Source organism: Zonotrichia albicollis, chromosome 5 (assembly GCF_047830755.1).
Source record: "Zonotrichia albicollis isolate bZonAlb1 chromosome 5, bZonAlb1.hap1, whole genome shotgun sequence".
Lineage (NCBI taxonomy): Eukaryota > Metazoa > Chordata > Aves > Passeriformes > Passerellidae > Zonotrichia > Zonotrichia albicollis.
In genome coordinates, this window is record NC_133823.1 from 33569190 (window position 1) to 33590921 (window position 21732).

Here is a 21732-nt window from a genome sequence, read left to right on the forward strand (position 1 = left end):
GTTGAAGATTTTAAAGCTCCCCCTGCCAAGAAACACAACCCTGTCAAGAGCAAGATTTCTCTAAAAGAGCCCCAAACAAATCCATTTTTCAGGTTCAGACCTTTAAATGGGCTTCAAGCAAATACGTGGAATGCAGAGATGTTAAAAGACATTCTATTTTTTCATTATATTATGCAGTTGTTAGTCAAAGACCAGAAGATATCTCCCTCTTTCTTGAATCCCCATTTTCATAAAGGATAATAGCCCAAGGGAAGAAAATTCCATTCTCTACAGCTTTCTAATAATAGCTCTTGTTATTACACAAGGTTACTGCACAGAGACCAAAAAATCATTTCAAACAGGGCTCTCTTAATCCATGTTCTGTAAAATTAGAACACTTCCAATGATTTGGCATTTGCTACTTAATTATATTTTTTTTTTATTCCTGTAGGACAAAACTTTGTTCCATCCGGTAAGCAGCAGCTGCATAGATTGCAACCCAGCTGAGAAGAAGATTTTCATGAACAGATGTGATCCTTTATCTGAAACTCAACAGTGGATTTTTGAACATATTAATAAGACTGTTTTAGAAAAATTTAACAGCAAGGCCAGTTCCTAGAAGGAAAAAAAAAAATTGAACACACCTATTTACGTACAGACTGCAGACTATATTTTTGCCAGCATCTGGGTCAAAGGAGTCAGGAATTAAATTTCCTAGATTCAGGAAATCTGTTCTGAGGATTAAGAAAATGCCACAGCAAGAGCCAGCAGGCTGTCCTTGTGGATATACAGTATCTGGACAACTTGGCCAAGAGCCTCACCGGATGCTGCTGAGAACTTCAGGCTGAAAATTCCCTTGCTGGTCAAGGGAAAAACTTTGTTTAAAAACTGTTTAAAAGTACTCCAAGTTAATAAAGTAAAACAAAACTCTAGAGTTTCTCAGGTCAAATCCTGCTGTAGTGAGTAGCTCGGAGCAGATGCTATGATTTGGGATGGGTTTATGGTGTGCATGACGCCAACAGGAACCTGAAGAAATCCCAGGTTTTAGAATTAAACATGCTGGTAGAAGAATAATGATGTCCCAGCACTGCCTAGACAAGATATATGCTCTGTTGACATTCTCTTAATAAAAGGTTGGGTTAAGCAGGTTTAACCCTCAGAACTGCTGCAATTAATTTTAAATACCTCCCTTTTACATTCCATTCATTACCAAAATAGGAATGGTCGAAATCTTAGGGTCTAGAATTACACTGTAGTGAAGCATGAAATGAACTGTACGGTTTTTCCCTCACATTTTCCCCCTTCAGGAAAAATAAAGCAAAGCAATCAAACTTCTATATATGATATATTTAGCAATTGTGATTCAAATCCCATTGTCACACAAGGTGAGATTTTTTTTTTTAGTGACAAATGTAACAGCAGCGACTGCAGCATAATGGAAGGCTTGTGGACTATCTGTCTTTTTTACAAGTAGAATCTTTACCAACATATAAATTAAAATGAAAATAGGCTGGGGAAAAAATCAGGAGGAGAGTGGGAAATAATTGCATACTGCATGCTGAACTAGGTTAGTCAAATTAATACTGGTATGCTGCCATCCTAAGAGCATGTTGACTCCCTGCAGTGCAGCTTAAAAGATCTTGCAGTGCTCCTGACACAGAGGAGTGGAGAGAAAAATTGACAGGAAATCAGTTGGGTGGTTTTGGAGTTTTTTTAAGTCTGTGCTGGAAATCATGTGAACTTTCCACAGTGAGCGAGTGAATGGTATTGTACATGTCATGAGGGAGGAAACAAGAAGTGCAAGTCACACATTACAATATTTTGGTACTTTAGGCACAGGCACTATTCAGGGTAACACAGACTTCCATCACACTGATGATTATGACGGGTCCCTCAAACCTATCACGCTGTTGGAGAGAGAGGCCTCTAAAACACTTTAGGAAGGGTGTCAGTGGTTCTCAGTTCATGCTGATGTGTGGAATGTGACTGATAACTTTGAGACTGTTCAAGGTAAGAGTGAGTATAAATTTATATCAAGTGAATATGTGGCTTTTGCTTGAAAGATGAATTTACAAATGAAAGCACTATAAATGAAGATAGATGACATCCTCTGTGCTGTAACTCCTTTCAGGTTCCAAAAATAACATTTATAATTAAGTTGCTTGTTTTGATTGCTGGCGAGGTGGCTGACTAACCAAAATACTGGTGTGCAATCTATCCTGTTTTAAGGGAGTGCAGTGACTGTGTTTTGTTTATTTCTCCTTAAGCTGTGTTTATGCACAAAGAGCATTGATTTCATCCAGAGGACGGTTCTAGTACCAGTGTGCTATTTTATGGCAGCATATTGTAGTTGCAGGTCATATGAAAGTTTTAAGAGGGAATGAGGTCCTGTAGCATTCAGGATGTGTGCACTGGGGAAATTGTGAGATTTCCAATATATTAAGCAATTGCTGCAAGTTATTGAAGAGATCTTTCAAATAATTTAAAGGGATGTGTCCACAGAGTTGTCGTTTAGTGATTTTAGAATAAGTGAGTTTGTTTAGGTATTGTTTAAATTTAATTTGAAGATATGGTGTGCTCAGGAACAGAAGAAGTAAGGTTCTGGTATGAGGATACTTCAGGTTTGTTTATCTGTCAGTACACAGAACCAGCCCAGCCACTGCAAACTCTCAGCTTTCCCAGATGTGGTGCTCACAGCATCATTTATTTGCAGCCTTATCATGAGGAAAGAGGGCTTGGGAAAAGAAGAAAATGGCTGCCTCAAATATAAATGCAGCCCTCAAGGTGCTGATTGTAACTGGCCCCAAACTGTCAGTCCTGGAAGCAGCACTGTATGCCCAGAATAGAGAGGCAAAGGAGGATTGCTAAAGCAGAACAGATTGGTAGGGTTATATCGTTCAGTGTCTGACTGCATCTCAGTGGTCTGATTTTGAGATGTCTGATGGGAACAAGGCTAGTTCAGGATGGATCCTTACTCTGTCTCAGCTCTTAGGGCAAAGAAAATCTATGCCTTTTACAGGCCTTGCTGAGTCATATTGCACAGCACCTTACACTGCCAAAGGAAGCCTTCCACTTACTTGTAGCTGATCACAAATAGTAAACTCTAGCAGTTTTTGTCAAAAAGCAGTCTATATCACTGCTACTCAGATATTGTGGGGAAAGAAAACAGTCCTTGCACAGAATTCCTTCAGCAAAAGTTTTCTCAATAATAAATGATCATCGCTACCTTTCAGTTCAAGTCTGTCTTGGGTGTTCTCCAAAGGTTTCCACTGGTAAGAGTATTTCATTACTAATTTACCATTCAGAATTTCTCTTATTCTTCCTGCAAGCATATCTTTTCCAGCCAATAAACTTATGAACAATTTGATAGCTTGGAGAGATGTATCTTCTTCTGAAAATTCTCCAGGAGCATTTAATTCTGACACATTTTTTCAAAAGACTATGAAATTTCTTCACAGATTTTTTTTTTTAATACCAGGTAGTCCTGAACATATTTGAAATGTAGTGCACGGGTGGAATTAAGTAATGTGGGCTAATCATTTCAGTGGAGCTATACTGATTTCCCCAATTAATGACTTGTTCAGTTTTTTTCAATTTATTATTTTATGGCTTTAATCAAGATGTCTGAAAAGAAAATCTTTGTATCTTTAAGAAAGCTCGTCACTATCTACCCTAAATGTTTTCCATTTAAGGCTAACTGGCCTTTTTTTTGTGGCCAGCAAAGTACTATAACTGGAGAGAGCATCTGGAGAAACTGAAGTAAACTCCAAGTGCAACTGAAACTCCAAAATAATATCTCTTTTCCTGCATATATTCCAGAATCTGAGCTAAACAGAGGCCCTGGGGGACGACAGGGCTCAAAGGAGAGGGGAGGAGCTGGGAAACAAAGCCTTTCATGTGTGGGAGAGTAGCCTTGTTACAGAGACGTGACAAGATTTCACTTTCATTGGCCACAGTGTTATTTCAGAAAAATGAGATTGCTTTAGAACAAATGTTTCTGCAGCAGTATGGATATTTTAATGATATAATGCATTATTTCTGAGTGTGATCCATTTATGAATAAATGGTCTCTAGCTGCTGAAATAAGTCTGCCTCATGATAAAGATAGACTTAGCTTGAAAGGAAGCTGGCAAGCACTTAAGAACCTTTGATTACGGGCAATTTACCAGGCATCAATGTCTCCAGTGACCTTAGGGAAATCTTATGCCACATAGAAGAAACGTGTACAAATAGCTTGACCAAATTGATTAGATAGGTGGCACTTCTGCAGGAATGGATGTTACCTTTGTTTTAAAAAAAAGTCATAATCACAATTCATTTGCATTTTTACTGATAACTTCTGCAAGGGACTAGGTTAGGGAGACTCTTTTAGCCTACCTGGATGGATTGGAGATGGAGCATTTTAGGAAGGCAGTACTGACAAGCTTTCAGTATGGCTGACACCAGGGGTGCATCCATTTGCTATTTAAAGAGCATCTGTAATGCTGATAAGCCAGTGCATTTCAAGAGAACACAGCATATATGGTTTTATTAATGGTTTTATTTTTCTTTTTAATCCATCAAGATTCATTAGGGAAATAATTTCAAAGCCCTTGGAAACAACACAAGGTGATCAGGAGTAACGTTTTTATAGCTGGTACTGGTATTATAATGTTCATTTATTCCTTTGTTTAACGCCCTCCCAAATATGTTCCATATTCTCTTAAAAAAAAAAAGCACAGGGATCCAAGAGTACTTTTACATAAAATTTTCAGGATCTTGCACTTTCTGAAAGTTTTGAAAAGCCTTTAGAAATTAGGAAATGTAAACCAAAAGGCAACATAAAAACCCAAAGAAAAATTATTAGTCCAATTATGTGTAGTGTACCAAGAGACTTTGCTAAATGTTTGCTAAGATAGTATCTTTTGACTGGAAAATTTTAGATGAATAAGTAATAGAGTTATTAAATCTTTAGTGTGTAGTGCTTTCTATTTAAGATTTGTAATTTTAAAAATGTAGTGAATTTGTGTGGTTAGTTGCTGACAGTTTTGGTTTTTTTTAAACCACATGTAATACACAAATCTGTTCTTAGGTCTCCTGAAATATTTCTCTCCTCATACTTCCTTGTTATAATTCTGAATTATGCTGGATTTATACACTGGATTTAAGAAAATCTGAACATATGAAAAAATCTCTAAAAGGTAAGAAACATATGTAAAAACAAATAATGAGAAAGTTTAGCTAGAGAAATTCAGAGAAATGCATCACATTTCCAAAGCTTCAGCAGCATTCAGGAAATACATTTGCTTGTGAAGTTGTTTTCTGTTCTTTCAGTGTATCAGTAACATCAATGGTACTGCTCCTGGGACAGGACTTCTGAAACTGGTGTTACTAGCATTTGTTACTATCATCACGGTGCCAGAGGAGAAAAAATCTAGGAAGAGCTTCTGAAAAAATTGCATTCAAACATTGCAATCTGGTATGCCTTGAGATTTTCCTTGTTTCTAGGATTTGTTATCTTAGTATTTTTTTCTTTTTTGCAGAACCTGGCAGTGCAGTAGGTGCTTCAGTGGGCCCTATGAAAACAATGCAGACAACAGGGGAGCAAAGAGGACATGGGTTAAAACAATAATAATTTGTGTTTATCTAAATGTGTGTTTACCACAGCACTGTCCAGTAGGTTAATTATACACAAAGAGAAATGTGTGTATTTTGTGCAACCACTTTGGTTGGTGCTTCAGGGAATAGATGAATGAGAAGGAGCCTTGCAAAATGGGCCAGCAGAAAAGCTTGTACTCAGTAAAAGATGCAGGAAAATTCAGAATGATCCATTTCAGAGAAGCAAATGGATAAGACATTGAAATATATGTATAATGGACGGTGTACAGGATATGAGGGGAGCTGCAGTGAGGCAAGTCTGGTGAGTGGTACTATCTTAAAGATACTAAGACATTGGAAAGGAAAACTTGGTTCTCATTAACCTTAGTCCTCATTAATCTTAGCAGGATCCCTAACAGTGTGAAAGTAGTCGTTGATTTAATTAAATTAATCCTTGATCTCCCCACTAAATGACTCAACTTGGAAGGAACCACAGTCCAAGCAAATTTCTGCTGATCACTCTGGAGCATCTAATCAGCAAAAGATAGCACTAGGCACAGTTTAGTCAAAAACCAACTGGCACCAGAACTAAAACAATATTATCGACCCAAAAGATCTGTAGGCCTCTGGCATCCCTCTGTGAAAAAAAGATTTCAGTTGCCTGAAGGAGTGATTGAAGGTAATGATCCTAGATTAAGAAGATCAAGAATTGTGAGCTTTCAAGGAGGTGAAAGGCCAAATGGTGAGATTAGGAGATGGCAGTTTAATTGAGAGAGGAAGGAGGAAATAGATGGTGAAAGGGAAAAAGGTTTAATTCTGTATGTGAAGGAAGTATGACCTACAAGGGTCAGCCACTGATAATTTTGGATACCTCTTCATAGCAGGGCTTACATTTTTACTTCCATCATAAATATTTGGGAACTGAGAGGCAATCAAGCCCTTTTGCAAGGACCTAAATTTAGAATAAGGAGAACTTCCTAATCTGAAATGTATTGATTGTGAAATACATGATCACAAAAGAGAAAAGCTTTGATGGATGCTGAGTTTGTTCTGAGTTTTCCACTAAAGGTGTGTGTGTGTGTTCCTGAGGCTACTTTTTAGATAGTATGTAGAAGCAGAATATTATGGTCCATTTTTTTACCTCAGTTTAATATTTCTCTCTATCTCAGGCTTTTTTGAAAGAAGAAAAATGTTTATCTAAATTTTCCTAGGAAATGTCAACTTGGATTAGTGTGAAGTAGCTCTGCCTACTCCCTTTGCAGATCAAGATAACAAGTGTTTCTCTTTGGACATCGCATACAGCTCTTAAAGAATGTTGTATCTCTGCCTTCATGGCTCCTTGCAGCATTCGCCTCTTTTATGCATTTCAGTTTTTGTATGAATTTTTTTTCCTATTTTGTGTTTCATCCCTTCTGCTGACTTGCTATCTGCTAGAATCCTGGTCCTCTTTCTTCCCACCTTTCTGGTCTGTGCCAAAGGTGTTTCTTCTGTTGCAGATCCCTTCCTCAAGATAAGAGTGACTAAAGCTACTTTGATCTTGACTTGGCAGAGCCTCAAGCCCTTTCACCTTGGGGTACCTGGCTTGTTCTAGCAGAGGGCTGGAGAGGAAAAAGGCACCTGAGGAGAAGTTCTGTCATTATGGACCAGTCTCACTACAGATTTTATCTGTGGAAGAGTTATAGCTCATAGCACAGACAGACAAACATCTTCGAGGGAAAAGAAATTGCTCTGGTGATCTACTTTTCATACATTTTCAAAATTCAGTGTTGCCCAGAGAGGGGAGGATGTAAGAGCAGGTAGCATCTTATTCAGTGGATATACTTTGTACAAATGTTTAGAACCAGCTGAATTCTTGACTTCAAGTTTTTAACTTTTGATTATCCCTGTTGAGCTAATATGGATACAAGAAACTGAGTAGAATTATTTTTTTAACTGTTTTTTTTTTTAATAAACCGCAAAGGGGTTATGACAACTTTAACTGAAGGCATTATTCCAAATCTAAGTGGATGTGTAATCTGTAACGAGTGCATGATAGAGGTTAACCTCTAGTCCAGCTGCAGAGAGTCAGAGGGGCCTTATTTACAAAAAGAGAGAGATTGTCCAATGTGCAGCAGCCTTTTGCTTACAGCTGTACAGGACTTTAGTTTATTCCTCAGAATGTCAGGAAAATCAATATCCGTAATGATTCCCATTGTCAAAGTAACAGCTGCAGAGATGGCAGTAAAACATCACCTTTTCCTTCCCACTAGAAGAGAATCCTTTCACTGGTGTCCTCTATGTCTTTATGCACCACCAGGGTTTATTTGCAACCAGAACATGTGGAATAAAGTTATACCCTGCCCTTTCACTACACAAGTTCCTAGGAAACCAGAGTACCAGTATAAAGGCTGTATAATTAACTGTCCAAAGGATTTTCAGCCAAGAAATGGAGGTTTCATACAAAAGAAAAATAAGACCCCCTAAATGGACATGATCTGTCCTCACAGCCCAGAAAGTCAAACATGCCCACCAAAAGCAGCATGGTCAGCAGGGCAAGGGAGGGGATTCTGCCCCTCTGCTCCGGTGAGACTCCACCTGCAGTGCTGCATCCAGCCCTGGAGACCCAGGAAGGACATGGACCTGTTTGAGCAAGTGCAGAGCAGGGTCATCAAGTTAATTAGAGGGATGGACCATCTCTCCTGTGAGGAAGCGCTGAGAGAATTGGGATTGTCCCGCCTAGAAAAGAGAGAGCTAAATTTTTTACTTTGAGGGTAGTGGGTACTGGAATCGGTTGCCCAGAGAAGTTGTGGTTGCCCCAACCCTGAAAATGTTGAAGGCCAGGTTGAGTGAGGCTTCAAACAACCTGGTCTAATTGAAGGTGTCCCTGCCCACAGCAGGGGAGTTGGAATGAGATGATCTTTGAGGTTCCTTCCAACCCAAACTACTCTATGATTCTAAAGTTTGTTTTCCTTTATTCCTGTCCTATCAGCCTCCAAATTGCAGTTACTGATCTACATCAAAACAACCTTGGTAATCTACACCTGGAAGGATAGTGATGCGTCAGGCCTCTGCTGCCAGTTTTTCATACAAATCTGCAGCACGGCTATATAAACCTTTTCTTTGGAGTTAGAGTTTTCTGCACAGTTGTTATCCTAGCAAGGGGTACATTCCTTCCAACTTTGGCCTCACCAGCAGTTTTCCACCTCAAACTCTGCTGGTTGATATTGCCCAGCTCTCCAGGTAACGTGGCTCATTGCACATCTCTCAACACCTCACAGCAGTCCAGTCCACACATATACACACACACACACAGAGTTAACAAGTGCTAGGTATCAAAACAGAAATGTATGGTCCCTTCTGAGCCTCTGAGATGCTTCTAATTATCAACTAGTCTTTCTGATGGTCAGAGTGTTTTCCAGGCATCTCTGTGAATAAACACACTTTCCTGCAGGTATCCTGCAAAATATCCATTTCTCTCACTTTTCTGAGAGTCTGGAATTACAGCCTTCACTTGCTGTTAAACAACATTCAGGACAAAACATTTCCTGGCAATTCAACTATTATAAACTAAATATAAAGGGCCAAGAAGAACTGGAGACAACTTTGTGTAACCACTGACTAATGTCCCAGTAGGCAAGACAGACAGAAATGAGCTGGGCTGATAGGCAGCTAGCTATAGTAGAGATCAATTAAAGTAAGATGGAGTTGTCTAATTTTCGTGAAACAAGATCAAAATATTTGATTGTTGTGATTTAGGACAAATATAGCTCTCTAAAAAATGGGGGAAATATTTTCAGATGTGTGCATTTGAAGTATTATACAATAGACTACAATTAGTAATATATATTATAATAAGTAAAATGAAAACATACACTTCTGTGCTGACTAGTCTGAGATAGTTGGCTTAGATGTTATTAAACAACAGCTGTAGAAACTGACCAACTTTTATGCATTAAAATAATGTTGTCAGGACATGCTTAAAGGATTTACAGAGAGCCTGTAAGTTTCTGGACTGTAATTAAGAACCTGAACTATGGAATAAAAATTGTACACCTGTTCTATTTTATATTTGGATGTATTACATTGCAGGATACAAAGCAAAAGATTGCTGAAGAGCAGTTTCAAGAAAATTACCATGATCTGAATGAATAAATACCTCTCAGAAGCTACAGCATAAATTTTTCAGTTTGTTGTACATCTGCTGCTGCTAAAACAAGCTGCTTTGTTGGGTGGGTGAAGAACCGGACAAGCCCAGCCAGCTGCAGGGCTGCCCAGGGACATATTGCTGCTCCCATTCCTGCAACACTGGCCATGCCAACTCTGTAATATCAGCACAAAGAGAAAACAAAGTCATCTCCTTTAACAACGAGCACTGTTAGCTCTGGCAATACTGTAAATCATGTCTTGAAATGCCACCTAAATAAGAGAAATAAATAAGTGAGGAGAAAACAGTTGTATATACATAATAGCCCTCAAGTGACAAGTAAGGAAGCATTGAAAAGGTTTTTGAGGACTTGATTCCAGTAAAAAGTCATGTAAGTCAAGATTTATTTGTCCCACTTGCACACCAAAAAAAACTACCAACAAAGAACAACAAAAGAATCCCTAGAAATTCCAAGCACCACTAGTCCTTGTACCTACAACTGATAAGACATAAAATAAAATACATAATCTTCATAAGGAGGATTAACTGCAAAAGTTTGAGTCATATAGAAAACAGTATTAGTCAATCATCTTCAAAGACTAAAGAAGAAATAGTTGATTATTACATATTATTTATCTTTAAAGGAATTATCTTTTTTTTTTTATTTTGCATCTCTTTATGTCATATAACTTAATTTTACGCATACCGATAAACTTCCGTTTTTCAGTGCTGTACATCTATCCTAAAACCTTCTATTTGAAAATCATTGATTAAATCCATCCCTGACATCTACTGCATGTGTCAGAGTTGTGATAAGTGGACACAATCTAATTTTTACTTACTTACTTACTTACTTACTAATTTTAACTGCTTCTGAGGGAGCAGTTAAAGTGAACATTGCTTCCAATGACCTCTAAACATCAAAACTAGCAAAACTAAGAGAACTATAAACATTCACTGAAAATGTGACTCCTTCTTCTCTAGAGAGCTTAAAGGATACTGTAGTCAGATGCAAACTAAAGACAGCCCAATCAGGGGAAAAAATTGTAATTTTCTACCTTACCTTTCCACTTAAACTGTTTGGGAATAATTTCTTACAGGCAGTTCTATTGAACAAACTATTGAAGATATTTGGTAAACATCTTCCCATTGAAACAGTGATTATAACAACAAAACAAATCCTAAATCAGGGGGCTTTGACAAATAACAAAAACTTCCATCAAGTTCCTAAAGAGACTGGAGTCATTAACATTACAGGCACAACCCTTGGCAAGAGAACAACTAGGAACAAAGAAGAATTATTACTAAGAGAACAATAAAGTGGTTTAGATACATCAAGATCAATTAGGCATTAGTTTTAATATAGCCTAAAGTTAAAAGCTGTAAAACAACAGAGAATTTTCCTATTTGCATCATTTAAAGTTCACAGCCCAAGGAAAATAGCATGTATAAAGAAACTAGAGAGCCTTCTCTGAATTGTGTGTCAATTATCTAATTACCTTTGATAACATCAGGTGCAAACCTTCAAGGAAAAAGCTTTAAAGATCTCTTGCAGGTATGGGTGTATTAGGAGAGTAATAAGACTTGTTGCAGGGACAAGAGAAAGGAGGAGGAACTGCATCTTGAGAGACAAGAGTTAGTGGAGCATGTTTATCAACTCCAAATGCAGCTTCTCAGCTTAGGAAGAGAGACAGGGAGACTGGTTTCTGCTTTGACTCTCACTTCGAGGCTGAGATGCTGTCATGTGTTCCTGCTAGTCAAGAAGGAGAGAATCCAAGCCTGGCTCCTACCTCCTGGCCTCCCTCCTTCCTCTGCAGTGTCTGTGGATGAGGAAGAGTGAGAGCACTTTTTGATCCTGTTGTCTGGGCAGCTCCTTGCAGAGGCAGCAGGGCTCTCTGACTGAGAAGGGCAGGGACAAGATCTCCGTCTACAGACACAGCTCTGCCTTAGTGCTTGCATAGGGCAGCTGCCCTTGAACTCCCATCAGGAAAAGCCTGGCACCACCAGCTTGGGCAGTAGCTCTGAGCATTAGCTGCTCAGTGGTGGTGCTTACATCCCTGCTTCTCTGACTGGTCATTCCCTGCACCAGTTGGAGGAGTGCTGCCTGTCTGCACTATGGGAATTGCTTTGAGGTCTGGACAACATGCTGCCCCAGCCAGCTGGGAAGATGTGTCTGCACTCCTGGTCAGCACTACTATCTGCCCTCTGATTTTTGAAGGGAAATTATAGTGACTTCTTCAGCTGGAAGCCTTGGTGAGTAGATGCAGAAGACGGTGTCTGGTGGCATGTTTGTATTTGGATGATTGCTCTAATTAGCTCTTTTTTTTTTTTTCTTTTAATATGGGGGGGGGGGAAACACAGGGGTTTTTAAGTGTTTTTTTCTTCTTTTTAAGTGATTCTCAAGTGACATTCACCACTGTTTTAATTAAACATGCCTCCTGATTTAGAACTGATAAGCTTCTACTTCAAGGAAATGCCAGGGTAAACTTTTATTTTGGCAGGGAGAAGCAAAACTGATAAGTAGAAGGATAGTGTTTCCTAACAGTCAGAGAAGTGACAAGAGTTCAGAAAGTGCAGTAAGGGGGGACTAACCCCAGTAGTAACACCTGCAGACTAATCCCTCACAGCCCTTTGCCACAGAGGTTGGCTCTGTAGCAACTGCCTGAACTAGAGGAGAAGATGTGCACTTTGTCTGGATTATTTGGTTATTGTCATCTCCTTGGTGCTTCCCAGAACCCTGATGGAGAGCAGGAAACCAGTCATCATGGGCATCCCCCTGAAGTGCCTCCTGAGGCCACCCCAGGAGGGTCCATGCAGGCACCACCAGCACAGGAGACTGCCATCAGGGGCTGGAACTGCCAGGTCCTCTTCAGTCCCACAGAGCAACAGACCATGTCAGGGATTTATATAAAGCTTTTGCAAGTACATGCTCAGGGTTGGGGTTTTTTCAGCTCTTTCACTCGGGGTCTTGTTTGTACCTCCTCTTTAGTGACCAGCTGAGCCTTCTCCATGTTCGTGACAAGAAACCCACATTTGTGGCTCTTTAAGAAGGTTTGACCCTGATTCCTCAAGGACTGGGACACACAACTGACATGAGACCACACCAACCAAAAATCAGGTCAGTGATTAAACTTCTTGATGCTGGCAAGTCAAGTGGCAGTATCAGAAGGGAGTTCATGACGTCATTTGCAGTTGTAGACCTGAGAGTAAGAACTGTGAATTTAACTCTCTCTGAGATTGCAGTTTTTGAGAGGGGAAGGTGGGGAGGCACAGCTTTTCTGTTAAGAAATGTATCTGTTAGTTTAGGAACTGCCACGTCCTAATTTCCAGTAAATGAAAAACAACAGTAAATATCATGTTCTGTGTGACAGCTACTTTAAGTATAGGGAGTATTGCTGAATTTCTGTTCCATGGGAAAAAAATCTTTCTCTTGCATTAGATCTTCACCTGACCCATTACTGAGATAATCTTCAGCCTGTTTACACCTCAAGACTGGAGTTGTGGTAATTCTCACAAGAGTCTTGTCAATGCATATGAGATGAAATTAAGGAAAGTCTAGTCATGAATAAGGCCTATGTTTTCAGTTCCCCTGAGAGCTTCCATCAAGCAAAACTATTTCCCTTCTAAAGCATATGTTTGAAGAAGGGGAACTAAATATATTTTTCTATTATTTGCCTGCTGGAATATTCTTTACTTGGTGTCTGAGCACAGCGGTGACTTATACAAATAGTGCAGCTCATCTTTTAAAAAAAGCATTATTATATCAGTAATAAAGAAAACAATTTGCATTTCAGATTAAGAGGCAGCAGTATATCACAAAATATTTACTCTGCCCAGAAGAGCAGCAGTTTACAGACTATTTAACAGCAATTTGTGTATGCATTTAAAGATTACATCTTTTTTTAAATCAAGGTTTTTATTTGTGTGCTAAGTAGTTTTCTGTAAGTAAAAGGATCTTTGGATTTTTATTCTGTGATAAGCAGTAGTGATTTAGATCTGAGTTTTTATAGCATGTGGCATGTGAGGTGTGTCTATCTTCTTGTGGGTGTTTTTTAGATTTTTTTTTAACTAAATCATAGTCTTTATTTGCTTTTCTGGGGAGAACCAATATAAGCTCATAAGTGTTCTATTTTTAAGCAGTGTACAAAACCTAACCTCTTTGTTAGTTTAGTGATCTTACACTATTTGGTGACATTCACCAAAGAAGAATATTTTCACTGAGAATAGATCTTGGTCCCTCTCTTTTCTCTGGTTTTCTTGAAAAAACTCAGAAAACCCAACACCAAAAAACCCAAACATATGATCTAATCAGTTGACCAGAGGGGAAAAAAATAATCAAAAACTACCTCCACAGAGCACCTATTTTTCCAAAGATTATGGAGAAGTGAGGGGAGATATGAGCAGGGAGCATAGAAAGGCTGGGAAGAATGCTGTCAGTGCAAAACGCTGGGGCAGATTCTTGGTCCTTCTGTGTCCTGTGAGCTCAGTGAAGTGGCACAGGGGAATTTTGTACTTCTGTCATTAGAGTGCATCTGGTCACAAAAATGGATTGCAGGCCTCTCTCTAAGCTTTACTGATCATAATGGTGACAGCTGTGTGCAAGGGTCAAATATGAGCTTGCTTGCATGGAGATGTTCCAATCTGCAAAGCCCCAGTGAAAGTTCTGCGGCTCTGCAGAGCAGGGTGGTTTGTGACTCTGACTGTGAACAGCAGCTGCTCATGTGGAGGGGGACAAGAAGTCTGCTAGTTCTTAATTAAATACCATTTACAAGGAGAATGCATATTGGCACTTGGCTTCTCCCCAAAAAGATGGAGCTGCTGTAACTCCCCTTACAGGGTGCATCACCACTCACTGTTTTGAAGCACATATTCTCAAGCCACAGTGAAGTTAAATATAGAAGAGGTCCCTAAGTGGACCTTTTGCATGACAAAATTCACCAAGAAGTAATTTGCTTCATAAATGCCATAGCTACCTATCTGTAGCAAAATAAGCCATATCAGAAAATGCAGGCAGCATCTGTGTATCCTCACCTAATTGCTCTATTACTTGTGGCAATGGTGCCTCAGAAGAAATCCCCCAGCCTAGAGCTGGGGCTCTGGCTCCCACTGCCATGGCAACAGAAGTGCTGCCTGCTGAAAAAGCCAGCTGAGTCCAGAAAAGGTCACCAGAATTCTTTAGAAAGCCTGGGAAACCCTTTATCCTCAAAGAAAGAGAAAGAGGCACAAGTCTGAAGCTGAAAAGACAAAATAGTTTGCCAATGGTGGGCATACAAAACTTCCGGTTTATCTCATAAAGCATATTTTTAATGTTTTAATTGCCTTTAGGGCTATTTAAGCACTTTGCATGGTTTTAGGAGGGACCTGGAGGGTGACAGGGCTTGGGAAGCAAGGATGGGGAGACTGTGGTTTTGTTCAGTTGTCACAGCTAGAATTTATTTACAAGGCTGTAAGGACTGAGGCCTTAAGGAAAACACCCTAGAATTGCAAGAGCTGGCACAAAAAGCAGAAAATGTCTTTGGTTTCTGTTCTGCACTGTCCCAGTCCAGCACTTGGCAGAGTAGGTATAAAACACAGCACACTGCTTTTGGGAGTGCTTGTTACAGTACCAGATCTGAGGTTCTCAGACACAGCTTGGTCCCACCCTTTGTGACATCTGGGAGTTGTAGGAACCATTGGATCAATTTACCAGATCCAGGCAGGATCACCTTCTGAGTGAAAATCTTTTTAAAGAGTTGCAATTCTTTCAGTGCCCTTTCATGCTTAAGGCTGTATATAATTGCAGGAGTTCACTCTTACCTGCTTAAAGCATTTGTGTAATGCTTCCTTAAACCTGTAAAAACTAGATCTGACAACCACTAGGTTGGGAAGAAAAGCATTTCTTTGTCCCCAGAAAAAGGTGTATTAAAGCTGCTGGGGTTAATACAGGGAAGAAGGTGAATGCACAGCAGCAAAGGCAGCCTGGCTCACTGACCTGAAACATTGTGCTGGCCAAGGAACAAAAGCCTGACTCCAGTCACCTTTCCTTTGCCTCCCCTAAAGCAGCCATGCCAAGTCACATCACTGGGCAGCAAATGAAGCAAAGAAAAAAGATGCCACTACCATACCCCTCCCCAGACTCTCTGTATTTAAAGGGGAGAAGTTACAGGTGCTAGATGGGAAATGTATTGAGGATTCAGACACATCATCAGTACTGCAACCTTCTCTACTCCCAGTGCATGCTAAGCAAGGAGGTGATTCTGAACACAGGAAAATTTTTTTCTTCAAAATGAAAACACTTTAAGATACCTACAAATGCTTGGTGTGACAGTTGTATTACTAAGATGTAAAGGATTTGAAAAAGAAGTGTAAAAGTATAGTTGGTACAAGGAATAGATAAGAATGAAACCTTCTAAACACTTTAATGTGTGGAAATACTCAACAGTTCTTAACTTCTCTTTTAATTCTTCGCCTTTCTACCTGCCTTTCAGATTTTCATGTCTATGCATGTTAGTCTTGTAACCTTAACATTTTCCAGGGTCTGTAAAAGTCTGCAGCTAACAGTTTTGGTTATGTTTTTCTTCAGCAAACAGTTAATTTCAATGAATGGATATTGCTGTTTTAATTATGGAAAAGTCAATATACTTATGCAGCTTTGGGCAGCATGATAGACACAGCACAAACCTTAATACCTTGCTTATCAAATTACTTAGGCATGTGTATAACTTTATGATAACAGAGTCATGGTAAAATGACTATCACATAATTCCTGAGGAAAGTGAAAGGGAGATGAGGCCATGTGTGAAAAACTATACGTGTACTAGATAGCTTTTTTTTCCCCTCTTCCCTCCCTTCCAGGAGGCTTGCATAGCATTCTTATTTTCCAGTTCTTTGTAATTATGTTTCCCATAGTTCATGATGAATGGCATCAGCTAACCAAAAAGCTGCTGGTGGGGCAAAACCGTGGCATTCAAAATCTGGTGATATATTGAGGAAGCAGTAGCACAATATGCATTTTTGGTGTGCAAGGGGCTTCAACACATGCTTTGACTAGCTCACAAGAAAACAGCAGGATGAGATGTGGTTTCATTGTGTCAGGGGAGGTGAAGGAAGGAAAACAAGCAGTAATACGTGGCTGCATCCTGGATTGCATCAGGATGTCGGATTTCAGGTTGACAAATGTCCCTCAGCACCCAGGCAGAGCACACATGGCCGCGGGTGTGGTGCAGGAGTGCCGGGCTGGCCTGAGGCAATGCAAACACCCGAGCACCAGCCGGTGCAGTGGGTGAAGCCACCTCACCCTTTTGGCTCGCTGATATTGCTGTGCGACAGCATCACTGCCAAGGCAAACAAAGGGATCCGAGGTTAGACCCAGCAAAGCCAGCCCACACCGCCTGCTCAGGCAGGCTGCAGGCAGTAGTTACGTGTGAGGTGCTGCCAGGCAGTTTGATGGAAAATAATAATAGAGAGTATAATGGACTATGGAATGTCAGGAACAGTTGTCTGCAAAACCAAGCATCTTAGATTAACATTTGGGTATTGCTAACCTGAGGAATGTGGCCCATGAGTCTACCATTTTTGATTGGACTGAGATTTTCCATAAGATATCTACAAGTTGCTGCCACCTATCAGTGGAAATGTGGTCAGGCAAAGAACGAGAATGAGTTGCCTGTTAAAGAAATGTGTAGTGCAAATATTTTATGTACACAAATGCTAAGTGCAGAGTGGAGGCAAATTGGACAAAAACTGCAGCGTGTATCAGCTGCTGCTAGGAATGACACACCCTCAGGTTTTAAAGTTAAGGGTAGATGTTCACAAACTCCTCAAGCACAGTAACTAACTTGAAAGAGAAAAGGCTAACTGTGCTGTAAAGGATCCATGCTCCAAGCACAGTGTTTACAAGTCAGCAGCACAAAGAAACCGATTTTTTAAAAATCTTTAAACTCTAAAAAGTAAATCTTTATAGCAGTGCAAGGGAGTCATGCCCACAAATCTCATTATTCTGAAAGCTGCTTAGAAACTTTAGCCCTTAGAGTCAACATACCACAATGCATTCAGAAGTATGATTTCAGAGTTACAAATGCTTCTAACAATTAGCTAATTTAAAAATTTAAAAAAAAAAGGAAAGAAGGAGAAGAAAAATTAGGATTTAAAAGGATTTACAAGGAAATCATTGGGGGAGGGTGTGTTATAAGTAAAGAAGGAGGTAATTGAAAGGGATTGAGAGGAATACAGTAGGAAGTGGATGTGGTTAAGGCATTCACAAGATTAGTTAAAGAAAAAACATGGCAAAACTGGAAGTAAGAAGCCAAATCCTGGGACAAATGAATATAGATCCTTTGATGTATTTCGAGCTGCATGATTTATACATACTCAGCATCTAGCCTGTGGACCTTAAGAATGATGGGGCAAAAATAGTGATGAAAGCTTATTAAAATACTACCCAAAAAAGCAGTATGCAGAATTTGATGCACAAAAGGTTCTTATACTCTCAGAGATTAAATACCTAGTCAATGGTCCTGAACAGCTGCAGGTATTTCAGACTCAGGAGTCTTACAGAATTAAGAAATTTAACAGTAATAAAAGCTGTGACTTGCTATGCGAGCTGGTTTATTGAAAAAAAAAATTGTCACAGGATTCATTACTGCTTTAGAGATGGATTGTGAGCTTGAAACTCATTTTCAAATGTCTTCACAACAAAGCAGGATGATATGAATGCTAAAATTGGGGTGGATGAGGGCAATTTGAGGTGATGAGTAAAGCTCTGGCACACAAATGATATGGATTCTAATTAGTGCAGATACACCTTTTGAAATTCCTGCGGGGGTTCTGTATCTATAGAAAACATATTGAAATCCTGGATAAGTAGGTTGTGTGTGCCTGCCTGAGGTCTCAGTTTCTTCCAGGATTAAGAGACATGCAAATACATGCCCCATCCTGTAGGTGCTCTAATAACAGCCTGGACTGGCCTGTGCTAGGCAATTGAGCAAACACAGGACAAGGATACACAATAGACAGTGTACCAAGCAAAAAGACATCAGAGAAAGATGAGGAAAGAGCTGAACCAGGTCAGCATAACAGTACGCAAACTTTGTAGTCTTTGCTAAGCCTGCAGAGCTCCTAAGATCCTTTTGCATTTTGCATACTGAAATTTCAAAACCAGAAGGCAAGGTAATCTCTGTCCTGATGTTAAGCAGAACCATTTCTAAGATGACTCCTACTTCATTTGCCTTGCTTCAGAGGGCCAGTGCCATGTTCAGAGCACTGTCAGCATTAAGGAAGAATAGATGAGCACTGAGAGTTGCATGCTCTTAAAAATAAACATTGTCAGCAGGATACATAAAATAATGTATTGAATTTGAAACACAACAATCACAGGAGAGTGAAGGAAACCAGACGGATCTGCTGAGGATTTCTGGACAGATCAATTTCCATAATGATGTTCTTTATTTTAGAAGTTGGACAGGACAGCTTCAGATCTGAGGTAACCAACAATGGACACCAGGCCTTTATTATGTCAAAAGAAAAGAGAACCTGTATACTTTTTTTTTTTAGCTTGGCTCAAAGCTTATTGGGATGCTCATCCCCAGAACCCCTGAGCTTAGACTTGGTGGAAAGTTGGCTGTGTTCAGACAACTACACGAAGATTTGTTAGCTTGATTTCTGCCACTTCTTTGGAGCTCAGGTTTTGGTGCACAATACAAGGATTGGTGTAATGAAGGCATGTGCTGTTATGCAGAGCTGAGGAACATCAAAGTCATAAACTTAGGCAGGGTGCAGGTATTTGTTGAGGACTTTGACTGTCAGAAGCTCTTGAACCGTGACATCCATTTGCTGAGTGGTTCTGCCTTTTGTTTGCATTTTATACCAGGTCTCAGGTTTCATCAGTGACAGACTGGTATCACCCAAAGTGCTGGAGACTTGTTTGGTCACTGTGAAAGCTCCTCCTATACCTGTAAATAGCAGGGGGAAGGCTGTGACACTAGCTTTAGAAAGATCTGGCTTTATCTTAGGCTGTGTAACAGGTGTAAATGCTGATCCTGTTGCTGGTCCTTTCCATGCACCATGATGCACAGTGAAACACTTGTCTTCCTACTGGCAATTATTGTGGATAGTTGAATGGAGAGAATCATTTAACTGTACCCAGATAACTGAGCAGGAAACTGGAATCCTGGTATCAGGAGCCTAATGAGGAATTCATAATATACAAAACAATCTTTCCCTTTTTTTTTCTTTTTTCTTTTATAAGGGAGAAGAAAGAATGGCAGACCAACAAAAGGGCAGTAAAAGGAAAGGAACAACTAGGTGAAAGCTTTGAGTGGTCAGAGAGGATATTATTATGATATGAAGCAATTTCTAGCATTCAAGGCATACAATGAACTGTTTTAATTTTTCAACAACAATGCAAGTCATGCAGGCACTCATAAAAACTTAAAAGCTCTTTTTAAAATAATAGCATACATTTTGCATGTACTATATGTACTCATTCTCTCAGAAAGTGCAAGTTATTTATCATTCTTGTCTGAGCTAATAGTGCATCTCTGTCTGGATTGCAAAGTTTAATTAACTTCTGTAGGTGTTACAAGGAAAATTGTGCCTAGCTGAGTCTAAAATCCACATTCTTGAATGTAGGGCATTTTTAAACCAACATGACTGATACACTTTTTGAATAACAACTTCATGTTTTTCTGCTTCATACAGGGCAATAGCGTTCCACGTTTAGACCCTGTAGAATCCACACAAATAGCACACCTTTCTCTCTTATCAAGATGCAATCATGAAGACTATAGATAACTCTAACAACTGTAACTTTTCCTCTGCTGCTTAAGGCTGATGAGTTTGAGATGCTAATCACAAAAAAGATGGTGAAAATTTAGTAGCCTAGTGGGCATTGTACATGATGGGGAATTATAAGATTAGAAAGCATTTTGGGATCTTCATCTTGCTACCACTATTAAAGCACAGTTTGTACAGAGTCTGAACTGGGTGATGAAGCACAAGAAGGGGTACATCTCCAAAGCAAAAGGACAAAGATGCTATAATCTCTCAATAGTGGCAACTGTCCCACACTGTTATTTTGGTATCTTACTTAATGCATAGCATCAGGAAGCTTATCACAGTTAAAAACACCAGTAGAAATCTAGTTCATCCTTCTGCTCTGAGTTGAGCTGCCTGACTGAAATTTAGGCAGAGCAAAATATGCTTAGGACTCTTAGGTACAGCCAGAGATTTGGACCATGACAAAAAAGATGCGAGTCCTTCTCCTCTGGTGAAGTCCAGTATCATAGGAGGGGACCTTGGTGGAAGAAAAATGTGAATTGTGAGAGCTTACACTAAGCTGGAGTGGTTTTAATATCACATCACCAGCCAGTGTAAATTTTTCACCTGTCAAAATGACAATATTTTTTTTATCTATCCGAGTTCAGGCTAAGACATTAAATGCAAGAAAGCAGGATTTGGCAATTTCACTGCATTGGCTATGGATTGCAATACACCTATTGTACTTTTGCTGCAGGTGCAGTCACCATATGTCTAGAAAATCTGCCTTCCTCCTTCTAATATGAGATAAAACATAAGATGACTTCTCAAACACAGGTGCTAAGTATGTCAGTGACCCACAAGTGCACATGTGGAGGGTAGGTAAATCTTAACTCAGGCAAAACTCATGACTAATACTGATTTGACTATTTTTCTAGTGACATTTAAAAAAATGAAGTTTCGCTATATGGATTTTTTAGTGTGTTAGTAATGAGCATATATGAATAGCATTTCCTCCTTTAGTAATCAACTTAGATAGGAAAGGAAAATGAGTATGTGACAAATCTGCATCTTATTTACATTTTTAATATTACATAATCCTGAAGGTATCAGTAGAAGCATTTAAATGAAGGTCTTGACAACAATCCTGTGCAAAATGCAGTGAAAATCCTTTTGTTGTTTAACTAAAGGAGATTGCAAGGGCATAATTTGAGCAGTGGAGGGTGTAGTTTAAAAACATATCCCACCCACTGCAGAAATGCCTGGGCAGTTCTTTGCCTGTGTTTTAAAGTTCATATTAATACATCTCCAATAGCTGG

The 21732-nt window shown here is 39.5% G+C and overlaps 2 protein-coding genes across 3 annotated transcripts in view; both read left to right on the plus strand.

Annotated features, from left to right (window-relative positions):
• The window catches only part of GALNTL6 (polypeptide N-acetylgalactosaminyltransferase like 6), a 434479-nt gene extending 429749 nt beyond the window's left edge, over positions 1-4730 (plus strand). The window contains exon 12 of one of the 2 annotated variants that reach the window (XM_005483801.4): positions 431-4730. In XM_005483801.4, coding sequence (XP_005483858.2) covers positions 431-598 — 168 coding nt within the window. In that variant the 3' untranslated portion in view covers positions 599-4730. The remainder of the gene's footprint in view (positions 1-430) is intronic. The other variant, XM_074541294.1, reaches the window with a different exon arrangement.
• Positions 4731-10537: 5807 nt separating this feature from the next.
• GALNT7 (polypeptide N-acetylgalactosaminyltransferase 7) overlaps positions 10538-21732 on the plus strand; it is an 88876-nt gene continuing 77681 nt past the window's right edge. Inside the window, exons 1-2 of the mRNA XM_074541293.1 lie at positions 10538-11932; positions 12669-12797. The gene's annotated coding sequence lies outside the window, so the exon portion shown is untranslated. The remainder of the gene's footprint in view (positions 11933-12668; positions 12798-21732) is intronic.